This window comes from Cinclus cinclus, chromosome Z (genome assembly GCF_963662255.1).
Source record: "Cinclus cinclus chromosome Z, bCinCin1.1, whole genome shotgun sequence".
Taxonomy (NCBI): Eukaryota; Metazoa; Chordata; class Aves; order Passeriformes; family Cinclidae; genus Cinclus; species Cinclus cinclus.
Window position 1 is genome coordinate 70,500,974 of NC_085084.1, and position 12,031 is coordinate 70,513,004.

Consider the following 12,031-nt stretch of genomic DNA (forward strand, 5'->3'; position numbering starts at 1 on the left):
CTTGAATAAAAGAAACAGCTCCTGTTGCTCAGCTAGTAAGAAAAATCTTAAATAATATTTTGTGCCATTTAGAGACTGTCTGTATCTCCTAACTGCCTTCTTTTTAAGATATAAATTATTATGAAATATAATAAATAGCCCCCTTCTAGCTCAGCTCCACACTCAGAGGTCTCCAGCTTGAGTTCAGTGATGCTGTCAGTGGAAATATTTGACCCATCAAGAACCTTGAGCTGGAGTTCAGGTGATGCTGATGATATAGTGCTGAAGTGGGATCAGACCTACACTTCAACCTGCCAAAACTCTCAGTCTCTATGTTCATGTACAGTTCTAGTGTTATTTGCCATCTGGTCACACTCAGTTTGGTACTATGACTTAAGGAGAAGAGCTACAGCTGAACTTTGTCACGGAGGCAGACTGTTACTGTTTATGTCTTTGTGACAGCTGTGAAATGTTTTTGATTTGTTTTTACTTTGCTTCACTTAAGATAAATGATTAGTCTAAAAAGGTACTTTATGTCATTAATATAAGTGATGAATGAGACCTCCACCTCTGTAGAAACAAGTGAGAATTAGCACTAGTGAATTAAAGAATTAGAGAATTAGCACTGGTGATGTTATTTCAGAATCCTGAATCCTTTGTCATTTGCTTGCTTTCTTCATTGTAGAGATAAAGTGACTGTTCATCTCTATTTAGATATCAAGACAGGTCCCACACATTTATCACATGAGGATAACAAAAAGACACATTCTGAGAGTGAAGTCATGCTCTCTGTGTGTGAGGTAATATTTAGTATGGCATTGGCCAATTTACAGAATTTATATATGGTATTTTCAGAATTTATTGCAGAATTTATATATGGTAAATAAATATTGCTTCCTGGTTATATGTGACCCTTTCAAGTCTTGCCTAAATGTTCCTTCAGCAAAGTACTTATATTAATGCTTTCAGGTTTAACCTGTCACATTTCTATTTCGTTGTGCTGTTCTTTTTGATCAGCGGAAGCTGGCTTCTATTTGTACATTTCCTTGAATTGGAATAAATGGGACTTCTATTCTAAAACCTAATGTCAGACTGACTCCATCTAGAAAGTAACAAATTTTAAAGGTCACATAAAATAGGCCATTCTCTGCTCTTTTTCTCTGAGTACGTTTGATTAAAAATAGTTTGCTCTGTTTATTAAATCACTGGTGTTTTCCCTTCAGGGCCAGCTAAAGCAGATGCAGATCTTTGCATTTGTTGCCATCTTAAGGTCACAAATACAATTGGATTAGATAATGCTATATACTTTCCCCACTACTGAATTATCAATGATGAATTATTTATCATAAAATTAAGCACACATATCAGGAGTCAGTTGAGTGTAAACTGTTACCCTGAGGATGTAGCCAGGCATTTCAATCAATGCATGTTTACATCTGCTTGTGTGCAGATGTATTTCCAGTGTAGAGTGTGTTAACCTGGAACTCTCAAAGAAACTGGCTTTGGTAGGAGTTGAATCAGACCCATGGTATCCCAAGTGATATTTATGAAGAATATATTTTGAAGTCAATTTGTTGAATATTAAATAGATAAAGAAAAAAAGCTTATGGTTGCCTTTCATTGTTTTAAGAAGATCAAGAGATGGATGCTCAGAGAGGCACTGTGCTCTCCCTTTTACATTATTTTATTTCCAGGGTAGCTTTGCTGCAACTACTATCTTAAAAGTAAACATTCAGCTCATATAGGAGAATTCAGGTCCTACAGTTTATAATCTCTGTTTAGTTGGTGCTCTGAGGGACAAACCTAATAATTTTGGGTTGACCCAGACTTAATAAAAAAAACTCTTGTCATTTTTATAACTGCTATTTTGCCCTGCAGTCTAGCTTGGAGTTCCACTGCTATAAGTACAGCTTCCAGCCTGCCATCCAGAGGTGCACACGTTCAGCTTTCCCTTTTCCCCCACTTCAGCTGTTTAACATTCCAGACTCCGCACAGCTCATTTGGTGCAAGTACCATTTCATGTCCAAGGCATGTTGCAGATCTCCATTTGAAGACTAAACCCAAGATAGTTTTGTGAATGCTAAGCACCCTTAGTACTTCTGAGAAGTGGAAGAAATGTCTGCATGAACTCAATGATGTGAGATATGGATAATTTTTTCTAGGAGATTCTCAAGGCTTTTTTTCCTTCATTTAATCAGAATTAAATTCTGATTATTTATATAAATTATTTTTTATATAAACTGAACCTAAAAATTGAAGGCAGTGGAATAGCCATCCCTGGAAGTGTTCAAGAAGCAGTAGATGTGGCACTTACTGCCATGGACTGTGGCAAGGTAGTGTTCAGTCAAAAGTTCAACTTGCTGATCTTGGATGTCCTTTCCAGCTTTTTCATGATTCTATGATTGTATGATGCTGAACTAAACTAAAAATCACAGCTGAACAAATATTATATACCAATTATCAGAAGGCAGAAGGGGTAACCTGTGCATTCCATAATGGCAGTTGTTCAGTTGGTTAAATTATACATGTGCTATTAACTTAATATGACATGCAATTAAGCATGTGGACTGGTCAGACTGGAACAGTTTTTCCATCTTGGGCTCAGAAATCAAAGTTAGCAGGACCAATTTGATGTATATACTCCATTTATAAATGTGAGGAAGTAATAATCTGCTTTCTGCTTCTTATGTAGGAATAAAAAGAGTCATTAATAAATTGTGAGTGAAAACTGAGATAAAACATGTGAAGTCTAACTTCTGCAGTTTCTTGTTCTCTGTGAGCAATGTGCCAAAATACTGAAAACTTAATCTGTGGTTCCATTTCAGCCATTGTCAGATGCATTGTCAGTTATTCAGGAAAAAATTAAGGTTTCCAGGCTATTGATAAAAGCTTGTAAAATTAATAAAGAAGAAATTGCGAGTTCTTAGAAGTAAGTTCACAGGCTAAATTTGTTATTAAACATTTTTCAAGTATATGGAAACCATGGAAATTGGCACTACTATAGCCAAACATAGACAAACATAACAAAAACTATGTTGTGTAATTGAAATGAAGCTGAGTAGTAATGAAAAAGGAGAAATATTTATGAAATCTTTCCTATTACATGAAACAAAACTGTGGGAACAGTTAGTTCTCAGGAAAATTTTAATTTTTTTCTCATGTATAGTAATCTTAAGTAATTCTAGTAATTGTTCTTAGGAATGTGTTGTCCAAAATTTACACTCTCTCTGGTTAAACTGAATATTTAGGTATGAAATTAGGAATCTAAATAAAGTGGCCAGATTTCCAAGTGTATTTTACAGTTGTAATTTGCTCTTGTTTGCATGGCATTTTTGCATTGCAAATGTTTCATGATAACCAAGCATTTATATTTATCTGTCTACATGAGTGAAGGGCTTAGGAGCTTAACTTTAGTTGTGTGCAAATGTTTGAATGACTTTTGTTATGAATATTATCTTGTTAAAAAAAAAACTGTTGAAACAGACATATGAGCACACATTGGTTCTGTAAAATCAAGGTAAATTAATTTGTGTTTTTCTTATATTTCTTTCTATCCCACTGGAGGACCAGCTGATGGGCAAGCCACCATTTCCCCACATGAATGGTATTGGTTTCCTGTCCTCCAGTTTATCTCTAAGAGAACTACACTTGATGTATCTCCTAGGAGTTTTAATGAGATTTAGATCATTAATACAGTAATTGTAATTTGTGATTATCAAAAAAACTTATAAAAACATGACTTCTTTTACTGCTCTTGTCTCATTGTATCACAATCAATTGCTGAATGGAAGAACATTGCACCTGCAATATGCGACTTTAGTCCACAGGGCATTTTGGCTATTAGTTTAAAAAAATGAATACATCCCACCTCCCAAGTGTAAATGTGTCAATACAATACTATGGGCATATGTTTGCAGTGGTGTACACAGACTGTTGGCAGTCATTTCCTTTGATGGATTTGTTTTTGTACAAAATTTCCAACTTTTTAGTATTCTTGTAGTGTGTAGCCATTTTGGCAGAGACATGCTAATAATGCAAAGGCTTTGACAAAAACAGTGTCAAGATAAAATAGTCCTTGAAAAGCCTAGACCAAACAGCACAGTGCCTAAACCCATAGTTGCAGAGGCAGGATGAGGTTTCAGGAGCCTTGAGTATATGAAACTGCTGGGTTTTGGACTCTGGAGAGTTTTGACATCCAGGTCTTTCTCTGGGTCTCTTACAGTAAAGCTTAATGGGAAATTTCAGGGATAACTTCCAACACTTTTCATGTGATCAGAAATTATTTACTCTTTGCAATTGCAATATAGGAACCATGTAGACAAAGTACAGCCTAAATGAGAGCTAGTGTTCCAAACCAACAGTAAGGATTACTATTTTTCCCAGTTCTTCAAAATAAAATAATTCCAGTGCACACATAAATCCAGTGCACACATCCCCTATTTTCATTCCTAACAGCTGCTGAAACTGAAGCTATTGAAATAGGTGTAACATAAATACACTGCTTAGCAAGAAAAATGTGTAATAGTGACACTTTACTTCCGTTTGCAGTATCTCCTAAATATCAGTGTTATCTTCTCAATTTTGACAGCACCTAGGTGGTATTTGTATAGGATTTATATTATCACCCTTTATTTACAATGACTGCTGAACTGGAATTTGGAATGCATTCTCTTTAAATCCCCTAGACTGAAAAACATGTTTTTAAGGTGCATATTGTTAATGCCTGAGGTAGATTTATAATGTGCAGGTTTTGAGTTTTGGGATTCAGAATATAGACTGACATTTTCAGACAACAAACTCCCATGAACAGAAGGTTAGACACCATAATGTGCTCTCCATATTTGTACTCGCATTCATTTGCAATGTGGGTACTTCATCTCTGCTTTAAGTTTAGATATGTAAAAGTTAGGACACAAACTTTTCATCTTTTATGTGTGAATTTTTTAATTTAAAAATGCAAAATGTCATGTACCAATATGCCCATATATCTCTAGCAATCTGATGTTTTCAGTCCTAAATCCTCTGGTTTCTAAGTCTAGCCACACTCTTAAGTAGTATTTTATACTTAAAATTCCTTGAAACACCAACTGGACATTCTTCAACTTCTAAATATAACTCCTGCAAAGTAATAATTATGCTATTACAATGCTTTATATTTATCTTTCATTGATTGAAGTATGGAGTATGTCTGTATTTATAGATTGGAAGTACATTAAAACCAACATACCAGAGAAGTGCTGAATGCATTTTTTTGTACTATATTGGCAGCTGGCTGCTGCTCCGCATGCAAATTCTGTCCATAAAATTTGCCCATGACAAACCTGAAAATGTCTCTATTGTTTCTGAGAATTTTATGTGTGATTTACTGTGTGACAGTTTTCAGGTGTAAATGGCTTGTGTCTTAAGAATGGAGAAATACATTGAATTCCAACTTACTGTATTAGTTTGGTATGATTTTAGCTACTACAGTAGCCTATGTAGTAGCCATGGAATTATCAGTATTTTCGGAAAATGATAAAGATTAACAGCTATAAACTACTTTTTTATAATTTTTGATTGGTGAACTGGTATATGCAAATTGGATTAGAAGTATAGAAGTAGAAAGCAAAAAATGTAACACTTGTATTGTTTCTTCACTCAGATTTTTGTGCTTTTGAGAGGTAATAAATGCAAAAGTGAATCTTCTGTCATTAAATCTCCCACAACTTTTGAGTATTTAAATACCAAATTCACAGGCAAGTAATGGTATCACTAGCTTTACCAGGTGTTTTTTAATTTGTGAGTCTTGCTTCAATTGAAAGGTGTTGCAAGCTTTAAGAAAACACTTTAGTGGGTGACTTCTATCCAATGTATGCCTTTTTCAGCAGCTTACATAACACTGGCAGGCAGCCAAGAGTCAGGTGTGTCAGTATGGTTCTCTGCTGAAATTAATGTGCTCAAATTAATGATCCTGACTTAGAAATCTCAGCTTTTTTAGAAGTTCAGGATGACACTTCTTTTCCTTTAACCTGCCTGATGAGAATTAAATTAGTTTCATTTCTGATTTGCAACATGTACATCACCTGTAATTTTTGTCTGCAGATTTTCCACATGACGTACGATCTGGCCAGTGCAGTGGTGAGAATCTTTAATTTGATTGGAATGATGCTCCTGCTGTGCCACTGGGATGGTTGTCTACAGTTTTTAGTACCGTTACTCCAGGATTTCCCACCAGATTGCTGGGTGTCCCTAAACGGTATGGTTGTAAGTATTGTTCATTTTTCATTGTGCTTTTTAAACATTACTTCCCTAAACAGTTAGCTTCAGAATTTAGTGTAAAAACACATGCCTGGTAATATACTGCCCTGCAATTTATTCAAGGTTACTTTCATATTTTGTTGGCTCACTTCCTTATGAACTAAAGTTTGTTTTGTAGTCCTCATGGTCAATAAAATGATATTGACTCATTGTCAGTAAATGAGCCAGAAAATACTTTAAAATTTAAAGTCATTCTACTTCATTAATTCTTATTCCCTATAGAAAAAGCCACCAAAAGAAATATGGAAATACTCAGTTCACTGCTGCTTTCAGTTTAGGCCATAGTTTCAAAATGCTACTGAAGGTAGATTATTGGCATTAGTTTCATGCAGTGTTATCCTCAGTTTGTAAACTTCTGAGTCATGTAATGATCCATTGTTCCCAACACACAGATCAAGATTTTTATAAGTAAAATAAGATAAATAGACTCAGTTGTATGATAGTTTTCTCTGTGGGAACAATATATTCAAGGACAGAATGTGATTGTGTGTTATTTATAAAGATTGGTAATGATTTTCTATTTAAGTGACAATGGCTGTGAAAAATACTATTTTTTTTTATCAAGTCAGATAATGTGGCAATGTATAGAACATTTTTATGGGAAGTACAGTGAAATTGTTGGAACAGGCCTATAGAGTGTTTTCTTTTCCAAAAGAAAAGGCCCCAAGCAGCTCTCTCACTGGTAATCTGAAAGTATGTGTCTCTCCAGTTTTTGGAATCTTAGGATCCATAAGCCATTACCCTTACTGTAGATATGCATCTTGCTCAGTGTCACATGTTCCTACTGTAGAACCATAACAGTATTTGTTCCTTTTGGAACATGATACTACACATTAATGTGGGAGCTCCTTGTCTAAGACTGTCAGTCATACAGACAAGTATTTGCAGTCATCAGACAACATCTTTAATGATAACCAGCATGTTTGCTGACACCTCATTGTGCCTGCTTTTCTAAAAAAAAATACTGACATATCTTCAAAATTGGGATTGCTACAATAAAAGTAGGTCACCGCAGTGCTGACTGGCACATCTTTCCATTCTCCTGTATTCTCTGTTCTTATTTCTAACATCTTTCATTCACATTTACAAAGTGTAAATTTTCTTCCTGCTTTTTAAAGATCTGGATGAAAATCATGCTAGCAAATGAAAAGAAACCTTGGATTGAACTTAATTGATGTATTCAACTTTTAGAAAACACTGAACTATGAAATTCTCTCTGCTTCTTAAAAGCTGCATTCACTCTTAAGAAATCTGTACACACTATGAACATGGTCAGACCCTTCTTTCTGCCTACCCACATTCAGGGTTGTGATTTTATGGAAACAATATTTTCTCTCTGCTATCCACATAATTGTGGAAAGATCCTTTCTGAAAGTTGCAGCATTATTTTTTTTTTTATCAGCAACTGAATTGTTTATGTTGAATGAACACTGGGGAGAAATTTGCATATAAAGTTCACAGTGTAGGCAGTCTTTTAGGCCAGTGGTAAGAGAAAGAATGTTGGACTGTCAGCCTGGAATCGGGAGCATATTTAAGAGCACTATTAGGGAAATAGTGACTTCTAGACATGTCATGGTGTTACAAGACATTTCCTAGTTTTCCAGTCTCTAGGAGTCAATTCTTTAACACTAAAAAAAAGACAGTGAAGCTGTCATGGAATATCAGTCCTCTAAAATGATAGCAAAAACGGAAGGAGGTTGGTAATGATGATCATGATGATGGTTATCTGCTTTTGTGGTTTATTCAGAGTCTAAGTGACATTATTTTATTTTTGGAGTGACTTTGGAGTTTGAAAGGGTTTCGTGTTCCTGATACTGCAACAGGTTTGGCAAGAGGGAAACCTTACTCTTCAGTAACATATAACAATTTAATCTACTCTGAATTTTAACTTTTGTTACTGAGATGACTGCTGAGGCTTGGTTACAAAGTAAAATTTTAAACTTATTAATTGTGACCACTGGCTTGAAGACTTATTCAAGCCAATGTGTGCTTAGCCAGAAAAAGTCAGTTTTTCCACAATGTGAGTCAGTGGTGAGTCAAAGGTTTTGCCGATAATCTGTTAATAAAGGCAGTAAGGAAGTCAGAAGGATGGCATAGCATCTCAACTGACACAGCCCAGTTTACTCTTCCAGTCCATAGTTCCATTCTGTCCTGCACATTAATTGCTTCAGGCTGCAGAGTGCAAGAACTTTTAAAAGCCTTGTCTTGAAAGCTGTTTCATCTGTCTGAACTGATGCACAAAAGTATCCAAATGCCTTAGGCGTGCTCATGGTTTTAATTTATAAATGCTGTAAAGGAAAATAATGTTGATTAAATTTAATGTCACAGAGGAATAGGAAAATGAATCCAGGTTGCAAGTTTCTTACTACCTCTTTGAACAATGTGATTGAATGCAATTAAAACAGAATAAATTAATTGGAGTTTTGTCTTTGAAAGGTTAATAGAAACCTCATCATGCAATATGAATGGAAAGCCCTCTCTGTAAAAAGGGGATAAGATGACCACTGGTTAACACTGTACCAACTTACAGACTAAGTAGTTCAAGAAAATTGTTCACATCCCGTTGATATACTCTTTGCAATGAAAATAATTGTGAGCCCCTATTGTATCTGTACTCTCAGCTTGAACCTCTTGGCAGTTCCTAACACAAACCCTCATCTTGCAATGAAATGACTGCCAGAGAGGACATCTTCATGAATATTGGTATACTGGTCATTAAAAATAAGAACACTGGTAAATGCAATATGAAAGTTAGTAGCAGCTCTTCCCCTCCCCCATCTTTTATGTCACATTCCAGCCCATCCATTACAGACAAAATAACAGTAAATCACTTATAGGAGGGAATATAACTCTTTGGTGCAATTTTAGTTTTTCCAATACTAGGATTTTTTAATTCGTAAAGAAGGTATTTTCTGAAGAAGTTTCACAGACTTTCTTAATAATGCTTCCTAATTATTCCTTGGCTCAGAAAGCCTATTATCTGCAGCTCTCTCTCTAGTTTATCCTCAACTTTCTGATCTACATTGCTCTAGACTAGGGTACTTCCATAATGACTGATAGACTAAATATTTTTGCCATGCCTCAGAGTTTGATCTGGTAGTTCCTTAGAAAATTAAGAGTAAAACTTGCAGATAAGAACAGGTACACAGAAAAGCAGAAGAGCACAGGACTCCTCTGCTACAGTCAGTCTATGGAAAACAAGATTCTGCATTCAGTTTCAGGTGCAGTAATTGCAAAACCAGTGTGTGGGTCCCAGCTGATGAACTCACCTAGTCATGTCTTACATGGGAAGGATTACTAGGCAAGTACAGATGAGAGATTACACTTCTGCCACTGATGCCATCTGGCCATCTAAACATCACAGCCTGTAATAAAGCCCACCTTGTAGCAGATCATTACTAACAGTATCTGAAGATTCCCCACCTATATTTTCCTGTCTGTATTTGCAATAATTAGTTGTATGGTTAGGAAAACATATGGTCCCTTAAAGTAAGTACTTACCTGGGCTTTACAAACTTTTTTATTTATAATGTTCCCTTTCTGAGAAAAAAAGTATAGTGGCGTGGTATAGAATTTAACTTCAATGGTGAGTTTTTTAAAAGCCAAAAGAGATTGTAAAGCTTTTGGAAAAGCCTTACTTTCCTGGCATTTCCCCTGGCAGTCAGACGATGTTTACTCAGCAAGAGCCCTTCAGGTGCTCTGATTTATTTTGTTTTGTCTTTTCCTTTCTGTCCTTTCAGTTGGATTGTTTGGTGCTCTTGGGGTGTTCTAGGATGTATTTAGAAACCTGGGATTTTGCATTGTATTGAGCCCCGTTTGTGTTTCATGATTTCCTCAGGGGCAAAGTAGATCAGACATCAAATCTCTCATGATATCAGCATTGCTAGTAAAGGAATTAGGGAATTTCTGCTGTAGAATCTGGAAGTCTCTCTCATTATAAAATGAATTACTTAAATGAATATTTGATAGAGAAATTCAAAAAGGCAGGGGATGGTTAGGATTTATAATGCCCTAAGAACTATGGTATATACATAATGTATAAAAAAGCTATTTAGTATACCATCCAAAACTATAATTTTAATTCTCAACATTTCTTACCAATGAGCACCGTTTTCAATTACACAATCACATTTTTTTTTCAGTAAGATTTTGGCTTTACTTAGTGGAGCTCAATTATTTCATTACAGTTGTTTTGATGTGTTATTCTGCATTGAATTTTGTCTTTTTGACAGCTTAATGCATCAGCTTAGCACCTTCTTCCCTATAGCTTTCAGTTAGGGAAGCTAATTTTCTCATGAGATTTTTCTGCATTTCATCATTATGTGATAATCATGATTTAGAGCTTCACAAATGTTTCTGTGTACATTTTTTTATTATGAAACATTATAGAGCTACATTTAAAGCATTAAATTCCTCTGATTTCATTTAAATGCTTATGTAAATCAAATCTTATACTGTGTGCTTAAAAAGTGTGGACTATATGGGAATCATTTGATTCCTAGAGGCACTGAGGATCTGATGAGGTATACTACTATTCCAATGTATTTTGTATTCATATATTTATATTAACATGTGTCTATTTTGTTAGTGCAGTGCTTCTTGGAACTGATAAAAGTGTGAACTTACAAATCAGAGATGGACTGGGATCAAAATTAGTGGATTTGCTCAAGTCAGATACTCTGTTTACAACACAGTTTGGAAATATGTGATATTTGTAATAATAATATAAAACTGACATTCTTAGGACTAAGACACACATATTTTTCAATCTACAGTGAGTAATTCTATTGCTTCTGTTATGAGCGGCTGTTCAGAATTCAGTTGCTGGTCTCTTCTGCCCTCAGCACTGACCTAGTCACTGAGGTCAGTCTGCTTCTTCCTGCATTAAGGTGATGAAGTAATGACCTGTTTCACTGGTCTGGCATGAAGTGATAGGTCTAAAAATATATTAGCTTGGGAAAATACATTAATTTGCCTGATTTGACAGTAACAGAAACTGCGGAGGAAAATTTTGTGGATGTACAGTGCTAAATGACAAGGTAGGTTTAATGCAGACTGAGGATGTGCATTTACTGCAATACCAAAAATTTATGCCAAGCTAGTGTGGACTAGAGAATTAGGGTATCTGAGGACACTGTTGATTTAATTCAGTGTGTCGTGATCAATGAAGAGGAAAACAAATCATTTTTACCACAATTGCTGAGGATCTAGGAAGCCCACATAGGTTTTGACTTAAGCTTTGTTCTGTTTTCTGGCAGGTTAGCAGGTAGTCTGCTTTTGCAGGCCTAGAATAGAAAGTAGTAATAATTTTAACTATTTTTCTTTCCAAACTCCTTGTTTTCTTCCAGCCTCTTTGGTGTAATATTCCATACATTTTTTGATGTCTCATATTCTTTGGGCTATATTTTTGACAGTAGATTTCTGATATGCTTAGACAAAAACAGTTATTAGAGTTTCCCAGCCTTACAGTTATTGAGATTTCTTTTTCTTCCTGTGTATTATTTCTGCTACTAATGTCTTCTCAGAGATTATAAATTTTACTTTATTGTCTTAACACCATGAGCTAATTCAAATGCAGAACGTTAAGAACTGCAAAATAAAGGTGCAAAATCAATTAGAGTGAGGTATAAAAATTTTTAGAAGTTTAACAATAAGGAAAGTTATACTTCAATATCTGGATCATAACTGCCTCAAAAGGGAAAATAGTTGTTCAGGGAGAGTATTCCCACCTTCACCAACTCTGAAAATTGTTTAG

At 35.2% G+C, this 12,031-nt stretch overlaps 1 protein-coding gene across 1 annotated transcript in view; it reads left to right on the forward strand.

The window, feature by feature from the left end:
- HCN1 (hyperpolarization activated cyclic nucleotide gated potassium channel 1) overlaps positions 1–12,031 on the forward strand; it is a 190,174-nt gene that overhangs the window by 94,975 nt on the left and 83,168 nt on the right. The window contains exon 3 of the mRNA XM_062513304.1: positions 6,061–6,222. Within this exon, the coding sequence (XP_062369288.1) occupies positions 6,061–6,222 (162 nt within the window). The remainder of the gene's footprint in view (positions 1–6,060; positions 6,223–12,031) is intronic.